The sequence below is a fragment of the Falco peregrinus genome, chromosome 3, assembly GCF_023634155.1.
Source record: "Falco peregrinus isolate bFalPer1 chromosome 3, bFalPer1.pri, whole genome shotgun sequence".
NCBI lineage: Eukaryota > Metazoa > Chordata > Aves > Falconiformes > Falconidae > Falco > Falco peregrinus.
In genome coordinates this window covers 42300473-42327320 of record NC_073723.1, presented here as the reverse complement: position 1 = coordinate 42327320, position 26848 = coordinate 42300473, and the positions used below count along the sequence as shown (strand labels likewise).

Here is a 26848-nt window from a genome sequence, read left to right as displayed (position 1 = left end):
CTGCTTCTTGGGTTGACCACAGAAGTGGTCATCTGAGCCTAGAGGGCTTTATATGCCATTTCTTTCTATTCTAATAATAAAATAACGTTACGGGTAAGCAGCAACAGGCTTTTGAGCAAGTTAATGCACCAAGCCACTTAAATCTTTTAGAAGCTTCCACTTTTGCAATAATTTCTTAATTCCTTCCCCAGATACATGCCACCACAACAAAAAATCTCTTTTCAGAGCTACTGGGACAATGGGGGAACAAATAATGGACAACATGCTGGAAGAGAAAACAAGAAAACAGGTATTATTTTAGATGATATACTAGAACAGAAAATACATTTGTGTTCTTTGCTACGTTGTCAGCTCTCTTTATTATTTTTCACCCTCCCTTCTTATCTACTTTATGCTTTAACCAAGAAGCATGTTCAAATATCCCTCAGAGGCAGCTGCATGATTAATTTTACTCACTTTCGTCAGCTGGAAACAGTCACTATTTTGAGGATCCTTCATTTTATTCTTTAATAAAAACAGATAATCGTATTTCTAAACCAAATCAACTAATAAACTGTTCATCACCATTGCCGTTTTTATTATTATTTGGCAATGGAAAAGGGTAGTTTTTTGAAGAGCTTATATAAAGGGGTTCTGTAAGATGAAATAACTTAATTTCATTTCCTTAAGGAGATAAAGACACAAAGAAAGTATCTGTAGTCTTTTCACAGCAAAAGTATAACAACTTTCAGTCCTTTTAAGTTTCTTGGTGCAAAAGGACCACAGTTTATTAATTTAGTTCCACAATATTTCATTGTTAATATGCAATGGTTTTACTGCAAATGAAAACTAAATTAAATGGAATAACGGATCAGATGGGTGATTTTACATGTCAGGTTTGCTGCAATAGCCAATCATGCAAGATAAGCCAGGAAAAAAAGTCATCTTATCCTTATTTTTCCTGTAATTAAAACAGGTCCTTACAATTAAATTAATAGGAAATTGAAGACAAATTTTAACAGAGCAATGCAAAAGATGAATGTTTAACCTTGTCTGACAGCAAAACCAACAACAATCAATTCAGTGAGCATGTACAATAAATCTTAAATTAAATCAAACCAATTAATTTGTTACCTCCACTTTTGAAAGAAAAATGTTTTCACTCCAACCTGCCTAATCTTCCTTATGTTTAGTACTGTGACCTTGGAGCCTTTTTTTCATACGTAGTACAGAAAACTGTGTTTTCATCTAACAAATCATGAAAAATAATGCAAATACTTAAAGCTGTTATAACATGCATCTTGTTGCTGCAACATTCAGAAATCACAGAATAATTATGCTTCTACCAAAGTTGGTTCCTTTAGCTTGACTCAGAGTTTGTGTTTTTGTTTTATCTAAAGTAACATTTATTCTTCCTTGCAGATAAAGTCCACAGTCAGAACAGGAATAAACAGTTTGCAAGTGAGCTTGAGCAGATAAAGCAGTAGTGCCAAAGGACAGTAGCACATGACATTAGGTTCCCAGATAACATACCTACCCAACATTACTATTAATAGATTTTGAAACTAGGTTTTAACCATGCAGCCTTCTGGGATATCAAATTAATAGCTAGAATCAGACAGAAATCTTAACTGAACAAACTGAAATAGGTGTGTTGAAAAGCTCTCCTAGATTACTTTCATATTCTAGAGGGAAGGGTCATGCTGAAATGATAAAACATTAAAACAGTATAGTAATGACATGCAATTTTAGAGGAAATATTCACATGTATAATACTGTATATGTAAGTCAATGCTTAGGTACAACAGGTCTCCCAAATCTGTTGTGGTTTAGAACAAACAAAACATGCACATGCAGAAACCCAGGACTTGCTACCAACTGAAGCCCCTCAAGCTGTCTGCATCACAAAGCAGTAGAAGTATCTCTTTCTCTGCCTCTCCCCACCCCAAGTTAAAGAGAGTTTCATCACTGAATCCAATAGAAATATGCTGCCTGCTTTTAATGACATAACCCTTGAGCAGCCAGGATGGCTTGTCTCTCTTGACCATTCTTTTACAGCAACCTCTCCACTTTTTCATTTCATTACACTGCTCTTCATCCTAGGGGGAGCAGAGCTGGCTTAAATAAAGAAATTTTTTGCTCTTCACCTCAAGCATCATTGGTCCAAGTGCATCCTTGTCGATGACACTCTGACCTGTAGATGATACATCTGCTTTTTGCACTTCATCTTCATTAGCTGCTGCTGCTTTTTCTGCAAGAAAGAAAACTATGTGTTAAATGACAGTGCAGTGCTCTCTAAGTGATATAGTAAGAGCCCAGAGAGTATTGGGACTAGCTATGAAACAGTTACAACACAACAATTCTGAAAATGAGATTAAATAGTCTCCCATAATGATCAACAGAAGCATAACTAGCATATTTGCTTCTCAGTTTTGACGTTTTATGGCACAAATGAAATAATTTTTGCTATTTCTCTGCTAGACATTTTACTGAACTACAAAACAACAATGGGCAAAGACAAGGGCTTCTTATCAAGGTGCAATCAGCAAAAGCCAGGATCAAGGTGTAGTAGAAGACTGATCTAAAAGAGCATGCAAAGCTTACAGCTGCACAACTTTTCCACGATCGCTATGTTTAGAAGGAAAAACTTAAGTCCGCAATCTACTGTTTCAGTACTGATAAACAGCAATCTCATTTCTGTTCCCATGCCTCCACCCACATTTTTACGATCACATAATTTTCATACTGCCTTATTTACCAATCTATTATTGAAACTACATACAATTTCAAGTGCTGTATTTCAAAACTACAGGCAAGAAAATAATGATTTAAGGTTTATGGATCATAATGCCACATATTACAATGTTACATACAGTATCACAGATCACAGCCAACTCCAAATATAAGGGATACTCATACATATTAGAACTTTCAAATCAACAGGGTTTATAATTCCTATCAAGTAATGGACTGTATTAATTTTTCTATTCCAAGAAGGATACTGGTGTTTAAGGAAGAAGTAATAAAAGTAATGAAAATACCATACGAATACATATTCTACATTGTAAGTTAATGAAACTAGTTTTTTTTGTTTCTAATTCTATACTCAAAACATTCTTTTATTATTTTTCAAGCAACTGTGTAAAAGCTAGGGCTATGCTGCAACCTACAATATTAAAAATAATTAAATATTTCTTATTTGTAATATTGTGCAAAAGATTATTTTAATAAACATGAAAGCACATGAAATTATGATAACAAGAATTTATGCCTTCTACAAAAATAAACCAGAAGATTCATTGTAGGAATTACTGAAAGTGCCATGTGCAGATGGAGCAAAGGGCCTTCAGAAAATCACCCTTAGTGAAAATTAAAACATCAGTCATACAGATTGAAATGTACCCAAATGTACAGTATTTTCCACAATCTGTAGGTCTGCAATACTGCAGCCAAAGTTCCTCTGAACTCTTTCCTTGGCAGAGGTTACAAGGTCAGTGTGAATATATGCTGCTCAGGCATACAGTAAAGGAACTGCTTCTGAGAACCCCTGGGTGTTCTCCTATCAGTGATCGCCCGCTGGCAATAAGGCTTTGGTCACTTGGGCTGTCTCATCCTAGATTTGTATGTTTCTGGCTTTCATGAAAAAAGAACCAGAAAAATCTTAGCGGTCTTCTCAGGGTATGTTCATACACAATGTAACACCACTGTGAATAATGATGAAATAAAATTGTTCTGAAGAAGGACTGTTTCAACTAATGGAAGAATTTAAATCACTCTGATTAGCATAATCTCAGAGAAATAAATACAGTAGAAGTAACTACTAACCCTTCCTCTTCCACTTAAGCTTACCAGGACACAAAATTAGTATTTCTGGTTTGGACTGAGGACTACAGTGAGATTTTCTTTTTTTTCTTTTCCTTTCTCCTTTTGGCAAAAAGCAGAAATTAGATGTAACTGAAAAAAATAGAACAATCCTTCCCATACTACAACATAGCAGAGTTGGCACCATATGATGACACAATACTGAAAACATGTTCTAAGAATTCTAAAAGATTCTAAAGATAGGGTTGATCTTTTAATAAAGTCAGCATTGATATTTGTTTAACATCTGTTCCTGGTAGCATAAAGTGATCCCCGGTTTCACACTGCAAAATATTATAATGGCTACAGATATCAGCTTCCTGCTTTCATCCCCACACTGCTTCAGCCACTGGTACCACCTTGAGTATCAGAGAACACGGGATTATTCTCCGTGTGCTAGAAATGGAGAGGGGGCTGCAGATGTGGTCCGGCAACGGTGTGCAAGCACATTCATTATATGGTCTTTCCTCATTTCACCAATTTACAAAGACTACTTTTACCGCCTGTTTTTCACATAATACAAACTATTTGCTGAATTTTTTTTTTCACTCTTAAAACCATGGAGTTCATACAAACCACCAATAGCATATCCATAAAAGCAGCTGTTCTCTTTTATGCCGATTGGTGAGGTTTTATACAAAGGAAAAGGAGAATGTATTCAATTACTAGAATGGTAATCAACACAGAAGCTGCAATACCAGGTCAGACCAAGGATCTCTCTAGCCTCACGACCCGTCCCTGACAGGGGCTGCTTTCCCCTCTGGTTCCCCCTTTCTCTGTTTCAACCCTTTGATCCCTGACCATTTCTGTTCCATCATCAGCTGTCTCTCACAACCATTCAATCTCTCCACTTTCTTTTCCCTTAGACACCCTTTTCCACAGAGGGCCCAATACCTTTGCGAGATCAATAAACACAGCGCTTCCTCAAGGAAAATGCAATGAACTCAGAAAATAGGAAAATACTATTTAGACACAAACACTGCCTACCTGCCTCTCCCAGTGAAGGTGACAACGTACACTACGCTACTCATGATGGTTGGTTAGGTATTCTGAAAAGCTTTATAAATCACAAGTACTCCAAAATTATGGACTTCATAATTGGATCTGTAACTGAACTGTGTAAAGTTAAGTGGCCAGAGAGCTTAGAAGAGGCTATACCTTCAGGCCACAGGTCCCTATACATTTAAGTGGCATTGTATAGGAAACCATAGCCACAGACAGCCTCTGAGTAGGACCAGCAGTAACTTTTGCCAATGTTATAAACTGCAGCTACTGATCATGTTCAACTATTCAATAAATTATCTATTTCTGACTGAACTACAGAGCCTCTCATGAAGAATCTATCAGCACACAGAGGAAAAGTAAGTGCAAACCCTGTCAGCAGTGTCGTCCTGACAGCCAGACGTGGGGAACGTCTTGAAATGAAAATCTTTTCTTCAGTGACACAGCACGTGGGGCTAATTGAGAAAAAAAAATTGTTGAAGAAGGTTGGAAAAAACCGACAACTGATACATGAATTTCTAGTGCCGGCAACACTCATGCATTTATCACGAGTCAGTATTTTTTTGTTTTTCTTAACAGTTCCAGCTTCTGGCATTAAGCAGCAGCGCAAAAATGTAAAGTTTACTTTTCCTTTTTTCACTTCTATCTTTTTTAGGTTCACTGGGGGCCCTACAAACAAATCAGAAGCACAGAGAGTTTATTATTTCTACAGTAGATTAATGATTTTTGAATGTTAGGGGTTAGGAAAATAGCTGCAGAGGCCCAACCTTGCAAATCCTCTCGGAAGCCTTTTTTCCAGCCCCACGGGAGTTGCTGGTATTACCCTGTGACTAACCACAGACCCTAGGTTTTTCCATAGCAAACAGGAGCCAGTTCCCTGATCTCGCACCTTCCAGCGATGCCACCTCCTAGAACAGCAATGCCCCTGTTCAAATGGAAAACGCCAGGAAAGCTTACACAGCTAGCCGAGTGAGATTTAGTAAGGAATGAGAAACGCAGCCTTGTGCCCGCAGAGGAGGTAAGCGGGGTGGAAAGGGGCTTCCCGTGGCCTCGCCTCCACACAGGGAAATCTCCACTGGAGAGGGAGTATTAGATTAGAAACTGGTCCCATACTTACGAATATGGTTACCAGGGATCAAGCGCATTTTAGCTAAATTATAGTGGAATAAACCTCACACACATGAAATAATTATCAGCTCTGCTCAATTAAGACTTTAGCCTAGAGAGAGAAAAAAATTTAAATAAAATACAAGTACTCCTGAGAGAGATACTACAAAGAATATATACATCCAATTATGTAGCGCTTTAGTGATGTGTGTAATTTAAACTTTAAACTGTGGCTATGTTTACAATTGTATAAGTAGTAATATACTAAAATACATATTAATATTTTCAATTGGGCATCTTCCTAGTGATCACAAACTGTATTTACTTTTCTACGTTAATATACAGAAGAGAGAAGGAAAAAAAAAAAACCCTTATAAATATTTTCTGACAAATTCATCAGTGGGAAAGCCTCAAGCTTTATTTGAAGCTCATTACAGATTCTGAAAGCAAACCTTTGTGAAATCACATTAGTTTAACAGAATTTCCTAAGTCAGAGAAAGAGAAGCCAAAAGCAATAGTTTGAAGTCTCCTGCTACATTTTAACTTCGGAAGCCTTCCTAGTTTTCCATCCTCTCAACTCAAGCTACGTTGGTTCTCTCTGGGTTTCTGACAGCAGACTCAGAAGTGCTACTGATGGGCATCACCTTCTCTTAGTTGTGTTTCAAACCCTCCCCTCCCTACAGGTGGGCAGACAGGACCAGCTGAACCACCCCAAAAGCTCTCTGTCTGTATTCAAGCTCTACTCCAAATTCCTTAATGAACCCAGCCACATAAATATTTCCATCTTGATGCTCTCTACAAAACCAAAATGACTTTTTAAAGTAAAGAACAAAAACATAGCCTCTGCAGGGATTGCAGAAAGACGAAGCATAATCTGAAAGACAAAATTTGCGTCAACACACATGTAGTTTATTTTGCATTGGCGAAATACTTCAGGTTCTTCACAGAACAAGAGAAGCAAAAAAGAGATGCTGGTGAAACCCTGGACAGGGCAGCACCCGTGCTCTACAAACTGCTGAGAAAAGAGATTAAAAGAAAAAAACCTGTAACAGGCAGAATCAAATTTATTATCCAATATTGTTTAAAACAGGTTTTATCAGGTGTCCTGTATAATTGCCGTTCTTCATAATTTTCTATTGGATTGCTATTGAAATGCCACACCCATCTCAAATCATATACCCTCATTTACATAATAAGTAAAAATATAAACAAAGAGATTTACCATAAGGGATACTAGAAAGCTCAACTCTGCACATTAGGAGAATCACACTAATGAAGAAAGATCCCCGTAACAGTGACAGCAACAGTATACCGTTACAATCATGGGAAAGCGATTGTAAATGCTATATAATGTTTAAAAATGCAATTAAATTTTACACTTTAACTGTCTTAAAAACAACTTAATCTTCTCAAATTTTTTGTATGTTTTAGCCAACTACTTTTGTCTTGCCTCATGCATATTTGTGAGTAAGTTTACCCTGGGTGGTTTCTGGTCTCTCCTGAATTGGTGTGCAAAAACAGAACCCAAACAATCAAGGAAACAGTATGTAATAGGACCAAGATAAGGGTAGATACAGTATTAAAAAAATACACATTAAAACACATAATAGAAAGTAAACTTAGCAAACTACTAAACTGTAGTTGACATTACAGTTTTAAGTGTTAGATTTAATAACATTTAAAATAGTAGATGTAATAAAAAAATCTGAGTAGGACTATTGCTAAGTAATGATACTGGCTATGGTAACAGACAGGAGATTTTTAACATGAATAGGCCTAGACAAAAAGTACCTTCAAAGGTACTGACTTGAATAAAAACCAGAAAAAAAACCCCCAACAAAAAAAGAAAGCTTGTATTTGGTAACATGAGTTTTGGATCACTATACATGATGAAGCAAAGCAGTGAAGAATGTGTAAGTTATTCTGATGCTTGGTTAACCACAGGGAAAGCACCTCTGCCTTGTAACTGCTTAATTCAAAGCACTACAATCCATGGCTCACATGGAACTTGATATCGACATGCATGTTTCTTACCCAGTTTCCATTGCCTTGACACAAGTTGGTTTTTCTCCCTGAAAGCAAGCAATTTTTCAAAAGACCGGTGCCTAAGAAACAGCAACTATTTCAGCAATCAATTTTTAGACCAGCTTATCCCATCCCTGTGAATAAAGTTAGCTACTATTTTAGGGAAGTGATTATGTAGTGAGGTTGCTCTTTCATCATACAGCATACATCTGTCCAGAAGCTATTAGACTCTTGAATACATTCCCACCCCCCCAAAACTATAGATCAAGTCTTACAAGAAAAACTATGCAACATCTCAGGAAGGTTTTAGGAGGTAAAACAAGGGAGAATTATGCATCTGCACTGAACTAAAATTAGAAAAGCTGCCATATGGCTCTGTGAAGCCAGCAGCACGTTCTTATTCATTAGGAAGCATTCTGCTAACATAAAAACACAAGGCCTTCCTGTGCTCTCCAAATGTGTTTATCTTTTCAACATTAATGCACGATATATCATCAGGCTGCTGAAATCTCCTGCAGTGCATATTAAAAAAGCACAGCTGCACTTTTTCTCAGCACATTTATTCACTGTGAGCAATCTAAGAGCACAGCTTTGCCCACCTCCCCAACACACAGCCCCCTTGTTAGCATGGCTCGGCTCCCCTTCGGTTGGGAAGGGCTGCGTGCCCACCCACCTGCTTGTCTGCCCAGGGCTGCCCAGCAGTGCCCTGTGCCTCCCCATGCCTGCTCCACTCATCACACACACACGGTTTAGCTTTGTATTTACTACTGTTGGTGGAAACACACTTAAATGGTAAATGACCCCAGGGCTTAAGCTAAAAGCCCTAGGAAAGCTGTAAGCTCAATTACTTGCTCAGGAGTAACAGCACTTGCAATGCTGTAACTTCTTCTCTGCCATGTTTTCAACTTCTAATTGGTACAGGTGATCTCCCAGCCCACACATAACCTGCCCCACTGTAAAGACGCATCAGTAAGACACTGGCTCTACGAAAAGCTTTGCATTCTCACAAAAACACCAAATACAGCTAAACTTTCAGGGAGCTTTTCAAGCTTTTATTGATGTCTGGTCTTAGAAAATTCAGTAACAATAGCCAGTGTATAAAATTTTCATGGACGCTGGAAGTAAGAAAAGAATTGAAAACCCACAAAGGATTTAGGAATAGCAACAAACAGAAGTAATAACACATAAAATTAATACCAGTTTCATTTCTCTTAATAATATTGACATTTCTCCATCACTCCTCTTTTGTACAAGTCAGCATTTTTGTCACCCAATACAACTTCTGTAAGAAGTAGTACCTGAGAAATAATTGCACCCATTCAGTTAAACTGGAACAAGGACAAAAATAATGAAATTCAACTCACCAAGAATAATATTTAACTGCTGGACAGAAAGGAGCCTAGTATCTCTGTATGTATTTTTTGCTAAATAATTTAATAGGCATTTTATTACCTTTTCCTTGGTCTCTTCTCCATTCTCATTTTGCTTGTCTTTTCTGTCATCACAAGCATGATCCTTATTTTTCTCTCATTATTACAAAACTCAACGGTCTACTTCTGGGAAGTGAGGAAGAAGACAGGCAGCAGCAGTGGAAGTGCTCCCTCCTTCCTCCCCTCGCCCCAGGGGCCAGCTGGCTCCAAGCCCTGTGAGCTGGGGTATTGCAGTGTCAGTGCTCCCGGCACACGGCTCCATTCGGAGCACTGCGGCTGAGTCTCACCCTCTAAATACACTTAAATAGCTTCTCTGAAGATTGCTAACTCTTGGATTTAACAGCGGCAACTAAAAATGACAACATTATTTACAGATATAGCATTATTTGCAGAAATATGTACCTACTATTCTCAGATTTATCTGCTTAATGCAGTGGCCGAGATTATTCACACCTGCGATTACCTCAGAAGGTCACTAGTTCCTGGTAAATTAAGGACTGGGGACTGAAGTAAACCCCAGAGTTACAACCCACTTGTTGCTGCTCAACGGAAGAATGAAGTGTCCTATCTGGGACCCCAAATCTTCAACGGCTCAATCTGTCCGCAGCATGCAATAAAAATACAAAACAACACAGCAAGTGAAATAATTCCCCCAACAAGATTATTTCTAGTATTTTTATTTATCAGTAAAGACACAGAAGGACAACTGCCATCCTACAATTTAAGTGAAATATAAACCAAGACTAAAAGCAACCCTGGATCCAGAAACTACTTCTAACCCCATGATTCATTTTAAACTGTGAGGCTACATCAAACTACCACATTGTGAATGGAAAGCTGGTTTTAATCTCTTGAACATGGAATTAAGCTTCCATCACGCCCATCAGCTGTTGAACCCATGGAGATGCTGCCACACGGACCTTTTCCACTAAGTTTAAAAAAAAAAAAAAGGAAAGTAATAAACTGGATGTAGTTTTACTCCTGCAGAATTTTTAGAGAGCTCTTAGCTTATTAAAATATTTGAGTACATTCAACATACGCTTTTATATGAAACGAAAGGGTGTGCTTAGCTTGCAAACTGACAAATCCAATGTGTGTATGAATATTCCTATGTTTTTAAGTGATATTCTCTTTTCTCCAAAATGACCGCTAACACTATCCTTCCAGTGTACGCTGACTGGCTAGAGAAAAAGCATAAATAAATTAATCAAAGGTGTTGTCTGCCCAGGAGAATTCCTTATCAAAAGGCTAAAATACAGGATGGTGCTGAGAATTTATAATTTTCACTGTTTTAATTTTTTTTTTAAATGCTGGGGTTTCGGGCCTTTTTTTGCATACGCACTTCCTAGGACTGTGTAGTAACTAGTACAATCTCCAATCTCTGATGGGTTGTGGTGTACTTCAGAATATTTTGCAAGTCCCTAAAATACAGTACTTAGACAACAAAGGAGTACACATTGTAGATTAAGTACACTGGCTATCGATGCTTTACTCAAAAATACCCTCAGTTTAATCAGTCACTTATTCTATTCTGGAATCAGATAAGCAGATTCAAAATACATGTGTCTGTAGCTGTATACACAAACACATACTCAGGAAACAGTTCTGCCTCTGTTGGTACTTAGATGACTTCAAAACACTCACATAAACTACTCAAGTGTACATGATAACAAATGCCATGCATCTATCTGCACTGAGTTAGAATCTATTACATTAATATGGCTACACTTCAAAAAGAAGAGCCAAGCTAACTGACCTCTGCACTGAAATAGTAGATAGAAATATTTGGCATCACTCAGTTTAACTGAGTAATTATTTTCTTTGGTATGTACTGAATTAGGACAGAAAATTTTACCGTATGTTTTGGCATTTACAGTTTTGTAAGTGTTAGATATTTACTTAATGAGTAACCTCATCTTGTTTTGATAATTCATCTCTAAAAACAGTATTAATATGAATGTCTAAATGGTGGGAGCCTGATGTTCTTCAACATTTTGGCTGAGCTGATGTTTTCCAAGACAAGAAATAGGGCAGAATCTGATAATTTAGTCCGAAACAGGGCTCCATCACTGTCTCAGAAATAATATAATGCTTTCACAAAAGTTAACAGCTCTCCAGTTGGTTCTCTGACATGTAAAAACACAGGGAAAATTTTGAAAATAAAGATACAAGAGTTAACACTCTTTAGAGTAGAATCTGCAGATGCAGTTGCCAAGCTAATTAAACGTACAGGTTTCAAAACTTAGGGCAAAATAACATACTGGAAAGCAATATTAATCTAGCCAGACTCTGTTTCTTCAAGCCTTACTCCTATATACTGAACCAACTGTTAAAAGGAAACAGATGACTCCCTTTCTTCGCATGCCACATTGCCATGATTACAAAATATCATCTTTATTTTAGGATGCTGATGATAAATCTTTGTGACACACCAGATCATTCGCAACAGGCAAAGATCTTTTTGCTTTTAGAAATTGCCATTGACGACTGCAAAAAGTTTTCAAGAGACCTAATATGGCACACCAGAAAGAAATATGATGGATCATTGGCTCCCTGTGAGCCCACGAAAGAAAAAAAAGTTTCCATAATAAAGCATAGACCAAAATGGAGCACAGATAATTGAAGACAGCTAAGGAAGAACTGAAACAAGTTTAATTTAATGTGTCCATGCTAACATGGATAACAGGGCTCCTACTGCTTCTAATAGTCCAGATTACAGTAGATAAATCTTGTACAAAAAAGCTCTAAATCATTAAGGACAAGTAAAGTTTTCTCCCTGTAATAGCCCAGTGCTCAGAAATAGAAGCTGGGGCCCCTCTTCCTGCAGCCTAACCCAACACCACAGGCCTCGGCCAAACATTTAAATCAATTTAGAAACAGAAATGTTCTTATTACTGCAAGGAAAGCATAAGGAAAAACAAGAGCTTCCTAAAAGAACCTGTTTATTTCTGCATGTTAGCTACTTGAAGGATTTTTTTTATATCCAAACCTTGCGTTTAAGATTAATTTCATATATTTCAATAGTGGCTACATTACTTCAGGTACATTATGAATACAGCATGGCTGCTGGAAGGATGGCAATGACTATTAACACGTATCATTTAGGATATTCTCTAAAATTAAAAGTTCTTTTTTCATTACCCTAGAAAAGCTTGGCTTATCTTGTTGCTAAGATTTACATCCAAAGTCACTTTTAACCTCAATTACATTAATTTGTTCTGTCACATTTTAAAATGCCTGCTAATAGAACTGATAGGTACAAATGGGCTCCTTTCAATAGACTGAACCATACTTACAACTTAATTAATTAGGGGTTATCATTTCTTGTTCTCTATTTCAAAGTCATGAAGTAGGGATCAGCACCTGGTCTCATGTAAGTCAGTATAATCCATAACCAGGAAAATAATTCAACACAAACAGTATTGCTTTCTGTATTTTCTCAATGAGCTTCATCAGTTCTCCTCTGAGAAGAAACTTTGACCGCCTTAAAAGCAGTTCCCTTAACGGTGTACAACTAGCAGCTCACTGGAAAGGATGCTCCACCTGTGGTGGTGGGTGCTGCCGCAGCCAGCTCCACAACCTCGCTGCTCTTCCCCAGTCCCAGGCTCCTGACGCCGCACAGGCTGGGAGCGAGGTGGCCCTGTTTGACAGGTGCCACGTTGGGTATGCTGGACAAATGTGGCTTTAACCAGGAAATGCTGAAGAATAAGGTCTGCCTCCAGTCATGTCCCTCCTTGACACGAAGGCTGGTAATGCAGTGCAGCTCAGCTGCCCTGCCTGTGCATCAGGTCAGAAGTGACAATCCAGAACCTTTGCCTCCAGTCTGCAATTTACTTACTTGCTTGCAAAAAGGAACGTGGGTGTCTGCTCCTCGCTTCACCCATTAAAGCACCAACAGGTGAGACCTTTTAAATAATAGTTGTCATTTCCACAGGATTATGGGTCCACCTCAGCCTAAACATTTAAGGATACTGAGGTTTGAGGTAAGTATCTAAATTCTAAGCCATTTAGATCTGGACTGAAGTCTTCATTAAGAAAAAAAAACCCAAACAACCAAACAAACCACCAGCACGCCCCCCCCCCCCCCCCCCCCCCCCAAAACAAACCACAAACAACAAAAACAACAAAAGAAACCAAACCCCCACCTTTGGAAAGGGTTTGCGCTGTCAAGATAAAGGATATACCCCTTGCCTGAGCTTCAAAGAAAGAACTAATGACAATGGCCACTACCATCACAGAGCTCAGGGAAAGGAAGAGTATTCTTGCACCATAACTCACAACGGACCCTGAGAAAGCCAGTATCCTCCCACAGTTGTATTTAACAAAGGTTTTATGGACTGGCTTCTCTGCCTGTATCACTGAGAAAAAAAAAAAAACATGGGGAAAAAAAAAAGCTTACTGGGCATCTTTACATTTTAGATTGCCAACTGAAAACACATAATTATATTTTGAACATTAAGTACAATGGCCTGACAAGCTATATTATAATGTTCAGTTAAAATCAGCATCTCTAGCAGCTAGACAGATGGTGACTCAAGTTTCAAGCTTAATAGTAATCACAATAATCCTTGATATCGATCAGTGTAACACTCAACGATTCATTAGTAAGTTTTGTCACATTCCCTAAGACTATTCCATGATTCCCTACCATAGCTCTAAGAGAAAAAACAGTATCAGAGAGACAACACTGAATGAAATAAAACTGCCACAAGTATGGTGATGCTGGTCCTAAAATTATGGCTAAAGCCACACTAGAAGGCAAGAGAAAGCATAACTGGGGAAGAAGTGAAAAACAAAATGCAGGACAATCATTAAAAAGGAGAGGAAAGAAAACAGCAAAGGTTGAAACAAAAATAAAGCCTTTCAAGGGAAAAGGGAGAAAGGAATAGGGAAATACAAAGAAAATCCATTCTACATAAAATGTTACTTTTGACAGCTAGTGACAGGGATCACTGTGTTCAGAAAAGTCGAGAGGGATACTAAGAAATAACTAAAGATAGAAAAATAAACTCAAACATTCAAATATTTCCTCCAAGCTAAGGAGGTGAAAAGTTTTATACAAAAGAAGGAAGACAGGAGCAATTTAATGTTATTAGCACAAAATATTTCAATATTTTTCCAGCAAACACCAAAACAAACAAACCAAGAAAAGCCTAAATGAGGGACCCCTGAGTCTTCCGATCTATATTTAGAATTTACAACCTTGATACCTCTTCCTCTCCTTTTTTTACATTTCCAAGTGAATCAATTGTTATATTTAAACATACTTCCTCTTCAATGTTGAACATAGGCCCAGACCTAATCTGACATAGAATAACCCGCCTCTGGAAGACATCTCCCTCAGAAGGATCATGGGAACTGCAGGTTGTTCCAAGTCTTTCTAGGAAATTGTGCCTCAGAAGAAAAAGTGCCAGTAACAGGCTAGTGCTCTTCATGCTCACACGTCTTAAGACAACAAGGGACCACTCTAACTGTCTAGCTGGATCTCTGTAATGCATGCCAAGACGTTTCACCAAGCCCCGCATCACGCCAAGAACCTCCACTGAATTACAATATAAGTTTTGAAGGACATTCAAATCTGTTCGGGAAGACTGATGGAACCTACTGATTTCTTTACTAAGTTGCTTCAAATTTCAGTTAACTTTCCACTAAGAATCTGCACCTTACACATGAGCTGGCTTTGGGCACAGATTCCAGCTGTTAGGCTGTATCCCACCTCTGTGTGTTAGAAGCCCGCTGTGGCAGGCATGCTGCATAGCTTCATTTCAAGCTGCATCAGTAAGCAAAGCAAGGTTTGCAGGGACACGCCTTTCGGCTTCAAGATGCACAGAGCCTCTGTGAATAGAGGTACCACACTGCTGCTTCTTCCAAAGGGGCACACGGATACTATTTCAGATAAGATAGCAATATCTGGAGCATCTCCAGTTATGGAGTATCTACTTTGGAAGTTTTCTACTTAATGTTACATACTTTTCTGTCTCCATCTTCTGACATTTGCTCTGAACTTTTGCAAGCTAAAGAAGAGTGGTTTGCTTTCAGAGGGAAGAGGGAGAGCCTGTGCAGACAGCAGAGTACCCATTGGCTTGTAAAATACATGTAGATGAGATGATAAAATACATGTATATGAGACTAATGAAAGGAAAGAGAAGGTATATTTTTCTTGGCTCTCCAACCATCTGTCTGAGGACATTCACTAGGAGCTCAACAGTGTACATGACAGAGCAAGTACATATCATCTGCCACATCATTCTTCAAACTCCAGTCTATGTTTTTTTCCCCAGCTGCACACTGTGGGTTTTCATAAGAAAAACCTGAAAGCTTAAGTAATAATTGTTTTCATATCCTCAGTCATTTCATGTTCAAGGACTCCTATTTCTAACTAACTGTCCACAAGCAGAATCTTTTACAGAAGTAACAAAATGCATGACTTGGAACAGATGCAGTTATCTTGGTCCTAGTCTGAATACAGAGGAGCCTTTGATCAATACCCCTTTAATGTGCTGTGAATCCACAGGTTATCAGGATTCAAACATGGTATGAAAGGCATTGCGCTCTATAGTGACTCAACATCATACTATCACTTTTCAGGATGCAGTCTTTAAACAGAAAAGATAAAAGCTGCGTGAAAAAAGCTAGGTTCCTTATAACAGATGATCTTATTTTGACTGAAGTATCATCACCACTTTCAGTAAATTAATTTGCTATTCCATAAACTAGGCTGCACAGAGACAGTCAAGGTAATATGAAGTCTCCTTCATTTACTTGCTTTACATGCTGCTGAGATTAGTACATTTCATTCACTAATCTAAAGCACACAGCAAGCCCTGATGTTGTACATTAAGCACCTCTTACATTGCACATCTTCCAGCAGTAAGAGACTACAAACACAAACATTAAGACCTGGGTCAGCAGCCCCCAATTTTTCTTTTGCACCTCAACTCAGTATTTGCTATTGACCAGACACCTCTGAAGAACAGAGCAGCTGCTAAGAAACACCAGTCTCAAGAGCTTAGTTCATATTGTGGAGGGCTGGATGACAGCCTGTACTTCTGTATTTCCAATCTCCCCCCAAATTTAAAATGCCAAATGCATTCATGATGTTCACAGTTCATAAGAGATTACATGATAAAATACGAAAGAAACTCTGTAAAGCTTTGAAGTTTAAAGTGCTCAGTGACAGTTTAAACACAGCCTGAGAACAATACACTATCTGCAAGGAGGTAGCCTCCAAAATCCTAAATTTCAGGAAGAGATGTCTCTATCTTTCTTATACAAGACATTTCTACTACAATCCCAGAAGTACACAGACCATTCTATGGTCATTAAATACTGAAGTAACAAACCCAAAACTTCAATGAAAATATTCTTGCAAAGGATGAAGAGGGAACACTTGAGACACCCCCTAAAGCATGGTAAATACAGGAGAAGCATCTCAATCCTTTACAGCATCCCCCAACACTAGTATTATAGACCTCTTAGATCTCAACCATCTGCGCAGCTACAGAACATAAAATAAACAACCATGCTCCACTAGTTTGAATTATTTTCTCTCTTGGTCATTTAGAATTTATGAAAGAAAACAAAATAAAGATCAAAGAAAAGCAAAATACAAGTAGGATGCAAAACAAGCAAGCAAGTTTTCCCATAACACCTGCCAAAAATAACTATTTCTACCTGAAAAAGACCACAGTCTTAACAGGAGTGAACACTTAGTTTCATTTCAACTTTGATCCACAACTTGGTGTCAAAGCTTTGATTTCTGGTCTAAAACTTCAAGCAAATTATCCCTAGAACTGAAGTAATCAAAGACTTCAAGCAAATTATCTCAACTGAAGTCACCCATAATTGACAGAGTTGAAGGCCACAGACAAGAGACATGTCTTCTTATGTGACAGTAATCATTCGACACCCTGCAACGGCCAACAGTGCCAAGACAGCTGTGGGTGTTAGCCCACGGCTCAGTCATTGCTGGCACACTTGGACCTGTGTTGGAGGGAGCTCCACCAAGGATCTGTGGGGAGACAGATCCTCCCCTCCCAGTCAAATAAAAAATACTGCTCAGGCTCACCACACAACTGTACACTGTCAGGGTAAGGGAGGGCATGGAAACTCATGCCCAAGAGGAGGGAAGCAATGGTGGAACCAAGGCTTTTCAGCATCTGCCTCATTTCCCACAGGTTAGTCTGCAGCCTGCACATCCTCAGGACAACTCTACTATTGCTGTTCTTCAAAATAAATAATAAAAAAATTGACCTAAATCTCCTAATCAGATGATGAGTAAACAGTCTCATTAACTTTGGGGAACAAGGTTATATTTATTCTAAAACAGCAGACAGGGCTTTAACCATGATTAGGAAGCAAGAAGTGACACCAATCCACTAAATCCTATTAAGTGCATAGATTTTCCACCAGTTTCACAATTTTGATTACCAGTTTGATGATTATTTTTGTCTGTTTTCTTGAAGCAAGAGAATCACAGAATCACAGACAGTTTGAGTTGGAAAGGAGCTTTAAAGATCATCCAGTTCCAACCCCCCTGCCATGGGCAGGGACACCTTCCACTAGACCAGGTTGCTCAAAGCCCCATCCAGCCTGGCCTTGAACACCTCCAGGGATGGGGCATCCACAGCTTCTCTGGGCAACATGTTCCAGTGTCTCACCACCATCACAATAAAAACATTCTTCCTTATGTCCAATCTAAATCTGCCTTCTTTCAGCTTAAAACCACTGCCTCTTGTCCTGTCACTGTAGGCCTCAGTAAAGTCTCCTCTGTTTTTCTTATAAGCCCCCTTTACATACTGAAAGGCTGCTGCAATAAGGTCTCCCTGGAGCCTTCTCCTCTCCAGGCTGAACAATCCCAACTCTTTCAACAGTTTAAGCCCATATGTCATAAAGGCATCTTCAGCTACTCCTCTCATAAGTCATATTAAGAAAAGTCTAACACTGCTTCCACAGAAAACTATTAACATAGCTAAAATGCCATAACTTATGTGTAGGTAAGGCCTAAGCCAACTATTCTGCATGATACACAACTCCATTAAAATAAGCAAACCCCAGGAAATTTCCCACTTGATGGGTCTGCTGGCTAATGGACTACTTTTCTTCAGAGACAGAAAAGAAACTGATGGTATGCATTACCAGTTTAAATTAAACCAGTTTAAATTCTTCAGCAAATCAGTAGTTCTCTGGAGGCATGCAAGTAGCGAAGTCAACATAACTGGATATTTAGCCAAAAAGCTTTACAATGTACAGAGGAAGATCAAAGTCATTTTCAGTGCATCACTCTCAGCTGCAGGTAAAGGAGACAGCAAAGCAAATTCAGTAATAGATTTTTTGTAAATGTGCTGCATAAATTGCTTGACTTCACAGCACAAATTCCTCTGACACTTAATTCAGTCTTAAAATCCTATCAGGCTGAAAGTACAGCACATATAAATAATAACAGCCATACAGAACTCCTTCAAGAAAAAGGATTCAAAAATTGGCATAAATTTTAAATCTCCTGCCACCTCAAGTACAATCAACATAAAAAAAAATAATTACAGTAAAACTGACCAACTACAATATTTGCAAAACAAAACCCAACAAATAAAAACCAGCTCTGCATACGCTCTCGTCTTAATATCCTGATTTGGTAAGATATTTATGCACATAACTTTAAACCCTTAAGTAGTTCCACTGACTTAACAGGGATTACTCATCTGCTTAAAGTTAGGCAGTTGCTTAAATACCTTGTGAAATGTGAATCCAAATTCAGATCTGGTAAATTCAAAGTAGCAGCAAAGTTACCCCTTGTCACAGCTTTAAGGCCACACTCTTTTCCTTTAGCAAGCAACTTTACTTACATACTGACACTGGAGGCAACAATAGACTTATCTGCTGGAGTGACTGATTACGAAGTAGCACTGCTACGGGGAAGCAAAACCTGGTTTTGCTATCAAATATGGAACCAGAAAAAGAAGATACACATGATTAACAACAAGTCTTTTTAAACTCATACAGGTTCCATAGCTCTTGCATGTTTCCCTTTCCCAAGCACGTCCCCTTCTCCCAACGCTGGTTAGCTTTCACATGGCGATTCGCTCTGTCCAAGGTCTGTCTTCTTGTAAGGCTATTACGAAAACACAATTTGACAACTCCGAAGTGTACATTAATAGCTAGACTGATAATCACCACCCTGATACCCCTTCCCTGTATTACTGAAAAGCTGTTCTACAGAACACCGCACCTCTTCAGAATCCAGTGACACATGAAAGCTGGACTCTGCAGGAAAATGGAACTGAGACCTAAAATCGCATTTGGGGATCCTTTGGCACAGTACATTATATCCCTCTGGACGCCATCCTGAAAAAAAGCTACAGAAAACAGAAAGGCATGGAGACCAGGAGAGAAACAAGAGATGCAGACCTGAAGCTTAATAAAAGGTACACAGGGGACTTGAGGAAAAAAAACCCACTTCTTGTACTTGATGTCAGGACACATTCTTCAGCACTCCTACTGAAGGGGTCAGAGGTGACTGCTTAGCTAGAGAAACTGCTGAAGAAGCTTAAGGTGATCTTCAGCATCCTCTGTACCTACTGCATTACTGATATCCAGAAGAGAGTAAAAGCACAACTAGATAATGAAGAAAAGGTTTCAAAGCCTGAACCAGGAGGTGTTCAAGCAGTGAAAAGTAACAAATAGTGTCTGTTTTACAGTGTGAGTTATTTACCTGCTGAGACTTATGTTAGTATGATGAATAAAAAGAGCTTTAAACTAAAGGCAAAGGTTTAATTTTAAAATCCTGCTTAATACCAAGAAGGGCGGGTGGTGGTGGTGGTGGGGGAATCAGCTCAAGAGGGACGAAGCAGCCAAAAATAATAATGAGAAAGAAAAAAGCAAAATGCACACAGTGAGTGAGAGGAGTCAGGCAAATGACATGATTCAAGGAAAAGGACTACTGTAGCTATGAAATCAAATGAGATTGATCTGAAACAGTTCAGCTGATTGTAAGCTAGGGAAGAAGAGAATGCAGACTCCTCTCATTTGCTCTCAGAATTCTGCTGTCTTCAGATATGCAAAAACATTTGCAGCAGTACTTGCACAACTGAAATTAATCTGCCTTAAGTGCTGAAGTTGTAGTTGCAAAGGTAGGATCCTGGCATCAATCAGACACTATTTTACTAAATATATTTCTTAAGTACAATCAAATGGCTTTATAGCTTCTTGGCTGTCTGGCATACAAAAGAACATTTATCCCCAGTGGTCTTTACACTTGCTTAAAAGAAGCTTTTTTAATTAAGCACGTGTAAACTGGAACTTACTGTGCTTGTACACATTTGTGTATATTATGAACACATCTGCAACATATATGACTACTACTCTTTCAAAGTAACTTAACACAGACTGAGAATAACAGGAGAGCTTACACTTCCATGACCATGTAACACAACCATAAGCCCACCATTTCATATCACTTTTACGTTATAAATAAAAAACTGAATGACTCTTTTCCCCAAGTGCTTGAAACACAAGTTTCAAATCCCCAGTAGAAATACCCATGTAAGATTTACATGAATACAGCTTCTATTTCATCTTCATATTAAAAATCACAATTTTTTATCTCCTCTGGACATCCACAAATCTCTATCCAATCACTGTAAGATAATATGGTAAAAATCCTCAGTAGAAACTTAAGCTTCTGTAAAGCCACTTGTCTTCCATTTTCCCAAGTACTAAAAACATTCAAACCCCAGATTAAAACTACATGCAATGGTTACATCTTCCAAGTATCTTTAATTCTTCTAATGAATTCAGTTATATGCAAGTTCTTGCAACTTGCTTTGCAAATTGTAATAAACTGAATCTCAAACATACCACAACTAAAGAATCTTGGAAGTATATACTGTGAAAAATGATATAAAGATAACAAATATAATATTGCAAATCTGTATTTGCATATAAAATAGATCAGGATAACATTATACTAACTTACATGATGGTATTGCTACAGCAATAAATCTATTACTTTTTCAGCTACCAGCCCAGCAAGCTTGACATGGGAAATGAATATCAATCTGTATTTCTTCCTTCTTCATTTTCATTCCTAGAACCTAAAATAAAGTCTCCTTGTCAAATCTCAGCAGCAGCTATAAAACTTTTTGCTTTCAGTGGCTTTAAAAGGTATTTATAACTGACCGCGTTTTTGAAAGTAATGAGACCTTAATGTGCAATTCTATTTAGAGATGAATGTTTGTGAAGAGTTTTTAGTATTTATTTCGAAAATCCAACCTCTTTACTAAAGCTTCAAAATAATAAAACTGTAAAATAAGTCTTCACTAATTTAATCTGATCTGTCTTTGAAGAAATGTAGAGCTGGCTCAGCTTGTAAAAACTGAGCCATCTTGATTTGTCCATGTTAGTGTAGAATCACTCAAGAATTTCAGGGTGTTCATTTAGTTCTCTCCTACAGGTATTTAGTGTAATGCTAAATAATCAACAAAACATCTTAAACGTAAGAAAATATGATTTTTAACCTGAGTCTCATGGCAATTTATTAAAGTATAGTATTATTCTCATGACTTTATTTTAGAAATAGATATTGTTAAGACAACGCAAGTGTTTCACCATTATGAAGGTCTTCTAACATGTCTTGCCAATGGAAAAGCAATCAAAGATTTAGAACAACCTAAAAGTTAATGCATTTAAATGATGAATATATAGAAGTGCAGGATTCCCAATCTGAGGTGATAAACTACCTGAAAAAGATGAGACTGCAATAGTAATAGCCTCATTAGGTCTTCAATGTGTTTGCCTTGCTTAGGCCAGGTTTTTTGTGGCACTCAACAGAGGTACAGGTGTATTGTACCCTTCCTGCAGTTTGAATGTTTACTGCATGTGAGACCTATTTGTTAACGAAATGCCTATTACAAAACAACACTGCATTTCAGAGTGTGCTGTCACTTGAATTTTTCTTAAAAAGAAAAGCCTTTTAAATTTACTATTACAACAAACACATGTAGCTTCTACGCAGAAATCAGTATCAAACTTTTAATTGGTTTAAAGGAATAATTTCAAGTATTCTAATCTTTGCTTCTAGATCCTGAGGTACCATCAATGCCCACCTTGAGGGTCTCATTGTTTTGCAATGGCCCCTAGAGAGTCTTAAAGTCTAGTCGGTACCAGCTATGTGTTTCATGCAAAGACCCAGACAGTTAACAGACAATCAAATTGTCCTCAGCTGAAGAACCTTATGCAACAAATCAACATTATAAAGAGTAATTTAGTATCTTTATTGCTCAAGGGTTGCAAACCACTGCTACTTGTTGAAATAAATAGTATTCGTAGCATTTTAGTCTGTCTTTAGAAATGTATATTCAGTTGTTTTTGCAATAAAACTTTATGAGCTTAAAAAATTAAGTGCACATTCAGCTTTCATACACTTCTGGCCCATAAAGAACTAATAATTTATATGTAACCTGGTTTGATGAGTGTGAACATTTTATAACAATATGAAAACTGTTTTTATGATATTGGTCCTGAACAACAAAACTGTGGATTTGCCAAAGTTGCCTTAGTTAGAGCCAGATTTTCAGACTATATCTTCTCAGCCACTGAGAGAATTACCAAGTGGACTAACAGATTTTTCTCTGTGCATCCACTTCCCAGGAAAACATATTTTTTTTGGTCTTTATCCCTTCTCAGGTAAGGATAAAGAGAATGCATCTCTTGGTGTCAGCAAAACAAAAATCCAAAACTGAAAGTGAGAGAAGGAAGAAGAAAAGAAAATAAAGAAAAAAACATATCTGAAAAGCCAGCAAGGTGCAAAATGATGATGGACACTGCCAGGTTAAAAGGTATACTTCTAACATGGGGCACGGCAACTTCACTAGAATAGCCACTTTAAAAATTATGGCAACTTAATAGCAATAAGAAGAGAACAAGCTGAGAAATAGGTACATTCCTGAAGATTAATCAACTAGAGCCACTGTGGAGGCAGTTGACACAATTTGACACTTTCCACTTTCCATTTAGCTTTGAATAGGCTGAACTTTGAAACTGCAGATGTATTTATCCACTGGTTTTAGAAATAAAGCTGTATCTATATTATGCAACATGTAATCTCTACTTTTATAACTTCACACATATAATATGCAAAAGGAAGAATTATTTTCCCACAGAAATCACAGAATACGAAAAAAGTGAAAGATGTTAGTGTTTGAAAACCAAAGGAATCACTCTAATATAAAGAGATTGATATCCTCTCTATAAAAATAAAACTAATACTACTTGTAAGAATCTGAATCTTCCCTGAACACCTGCAGTGCTATTCATACCTGCCCAGATAGACTTGTGCTACAAAACCCACTTCCAAAAATCTAAAGTTTCTAAAAGATTTTGTTTTTTTTCTTTAAATAGGAAATAGTTCAAAAGAAAAGAAATACAAAACTAATCTTCTAGACAAAGAACAGGAAGAAAACTGTCACGTTCTCTGGTTTACATTTATAACAGGACCCTATCTAGAGATTAGAATAGTTTCAAATCTATTGTAGTTGAGGATATGATGTCATCATTTAAGAGACGTAGATAATTTAGTCCACAATATCTATTCATACCAACAAAAGCAAGCAAATGGGGGATGCAGAATACTTTCATACCCCACTCTCCTGGATTATTCCTATTTTGCATGGATTCATCATCCATGTAAAAGTACGTAAGTAGCCTTGCCCCCCCACCCCTACCCCCCACCCCAGCCTCAAAGCCATCTGCTAGTTTAACTTTTGTAAAAGCACAAGAAATTCCAATTCCATTAGATGCACGCATCAGACTGACTGTTTTTCTCTCCCTCTTGGCAATTTCCAAATTCTCTGTGAAGCTTATTTCTAAAATATTGAACATGATACTTAACACACTCTGTTTATATACCATTACAACATTTGTCATTACTGATTAATGAAAAACCTAGGAATCTGCTAAAGAAAAGCTGAAGAGACTACTGGGTTTGCCAAAAATATAGGAATAATCAACACAGAAAATATTCAGTCGATTTATTAGTCCTCTTACCTTGTTCTTTTATCTGACGAATTTGCTTCACAGTTTCTTTCAAGATTGCACATTTGTCAGGTTTAAAGTTAAAGTTGTCAATATCATTAAAATTTGCAAAAATCAGCTCTGCGAGTTCTTCTATGTATTTATTCTCTTGCTCACGATTGCGTTTCTCAGTGCTTCTTTTAGGGCTGAAAGAGGAGATTATAAAAACATTGTATTTAATGTCAGTTTGCTTGCCTTCTGGCCAGCTCAAAGATGATGCCAAATGGTTTAAGAGCAGTTTAACAAAATGAGAGAGAACTGCCTTCTCTCACAACAAAAATATAACTTACAAGTTTTTCAGGTAGAAAGGTTTCCTTTGGAACAAGGAAAGTAGATTAAAAAAGATGTTACATATTTTTTCCCAGAAGTGTGTTTTTGTTTCAAAAGAGGTTTGGGATTTGAAATGCAAAACAGAAGATTAATTGGGGTGGGTGGGTTTTGAACATTTACAAGTATCCTTCCACATGGCATTGAGAATCCAAGGAGCATCATATAGCGACAGTGTATGAGAAAATAAAACAGCTTAAAAAGTTAAACCTAACAATCCATACTCCCTGCCTCACTGTGAAATGAGGACAGTTGTAATAAAAAATGGTGAATAAGTGGCAAATCTAAAATTTATGTTGATAATGCAACTGCTATAAAACTGAAAAATATTTTTCAAGTCCCTGATTATGATGTACAAGAGGTGGCAAAAAATCGTAGATTGCCAGATAAGTGACTGAGGACACCTTGCAACGATTAGCCAAAAAAGATTTTTACATAGCTCCTAAATATTCACCAAAATTCTGTATTTTGACACTATACTGGATTCAAAACAAACAAATAATAATATAAGAGAATAGCCCCCACCCCCCACCCCAAACCCACGACACAGAATTACTGCAGAGTAGTTTGGTACTGACTTCTCTTCACAAGAATGGTAAGTTTGTCATTTTCTACCTGCAAGAAATGTGCATGGTACATTTTTTTAGTCTTTCAATGTCTTCAGACATAAATGGGCTAACCTGGGTCCAAGCTGATCAGGATCCTTGCGCTTTCTTGACTCTGCTCTGGATGGGTCAGAGGTATTTTCTCCTATCCCACTCATCTTGAACACATATCAGCAACTAAAAGGAAAAAAGTGCAAGAAAGGTTTATGGCGGAGAAGTCATGAGTTCTCTGTTCATGTTTCCAAGTTTCTTGTTCCATGCTCAACTCAGTTTTTACTTGGCAAATCTATCTGAAATAAAAGTTTGTTTGAAAGGTACCAATAAAACCACTGTGTTTATGACTCGACAAATGCCTTCAGAAGAAAATTTGTGGTGGACAAGCAAAGCGCTGCCATCTCTTTGATTGTTACCAGTTATGTAAGAACAGATAAGTATGTTTTGTGCCTGGGTTGCTGAATTTTCATGGCAATTTTGCAAGGCTGAATGAGGAAAGACAAAGGAAAAGCCATAGTGTCACACAACAAGAAAAACCTAACAAAACTGAAATACATGAAACCAAACATATCCCAGCTACATGAAACGGCAGCACATGCAGCTTTAGTGAAAATATATGCTTGCTCAAGTACATGTATAATATTGTAGAAAGTGAACATCCGTCAACACCAGAGATCACGGAGGAACTGGTAAATATTTTGTACATATCATCTAACTCGTAAGGAAAATAACTTGTCAAGCTATCATGTGTTAAAACAACACAAGCTTATTATAATTTTTGCAATGAACAGCCCATGGAAATCCTGCCCCACTCCTGGCTGTCTGTTGTCCTACGCACCATAGGACCACATGAAACTCACCTGTCCCAGTTTACATACTCCTCAATAAGTACCAATATTCTGGAGGCAGAAATCATTATTACAAAGGGCATAGGGAGGTGATGTAAATGATCAAAAAGTTCATACAAGCCAGGGCAGCCCTAGTTCACCATCTGCCTAGTTGCTGCCAGTTTTGTAAGGACGATGGCAGGGAGATGTTACCAGCCATTTCAGAGAGCTCCTGTATTGTTTGGGATTAGCAGAAAAACAAACACGAGTGCCATGAAGGAGGTGAGCATCTCCAGGAGGTGATTCATACCATGTTAGAATAAAAGCTGGAGCCTGTAATTGTATGATCACTTCACACTGGCATAAAATGGAAATCAGGTATCAAAACAAGAGGGTTCACCACCTCCTTCAAGTCCTTCATTTCTGCCCCACCAGTTCCCTTCCCTCTGCTGGCCTGGTCAGCCATGCATTGAACTTAATGAGGGAACTGCTGTTCTCTTCTTTCTGACAATTCATAAAATTTAGCAGCCAGAGTATGTGTTGGCAATTGGATGTTCACACTTAGCTTTCCCAATGAACTGCCTGAATGAAGGCATTGGCAGAAACAGCCTGGAGACTAAGA

The 26848-nt window shown here is 37.9% G+C and overlaps 1 protein-coding gene across 9 annotated transcripts in view; it reads right to left on the bottom strand.

Annotated features, from left to right (window-relative positions):
* The window catches only part of NCOA2 (nuclear receptor coactivator 2), a 190024-nt gene that overhangs the window by 51354 nt on the left and 111822 nt on the right, over positions 1–26848 (bottom strand). For all 9 annotated transcript variants that reach the window (XM_055800871.1, XM_055800869.1, XM_055800868.1 and 6 more), the window contains 3 exons: positions 25481–25582; positions 24447–24619; positions 2127–2230 (listed from right to left, as the gene is read on the bottom strand). In XM_055800871.1, coding sequence (XP_055656846.1) covers positions 2127–2230; positions 24447–24619; positions 25481–25563 — 360 coding nt within the window. In that variant the 5' untranslated portion in view covers positions 25564–25582. The remainder of the gene's footprint in view (positions 1–2126; positions 2231–24446; positions 24620–25480; positions 25583–26848) is intronic.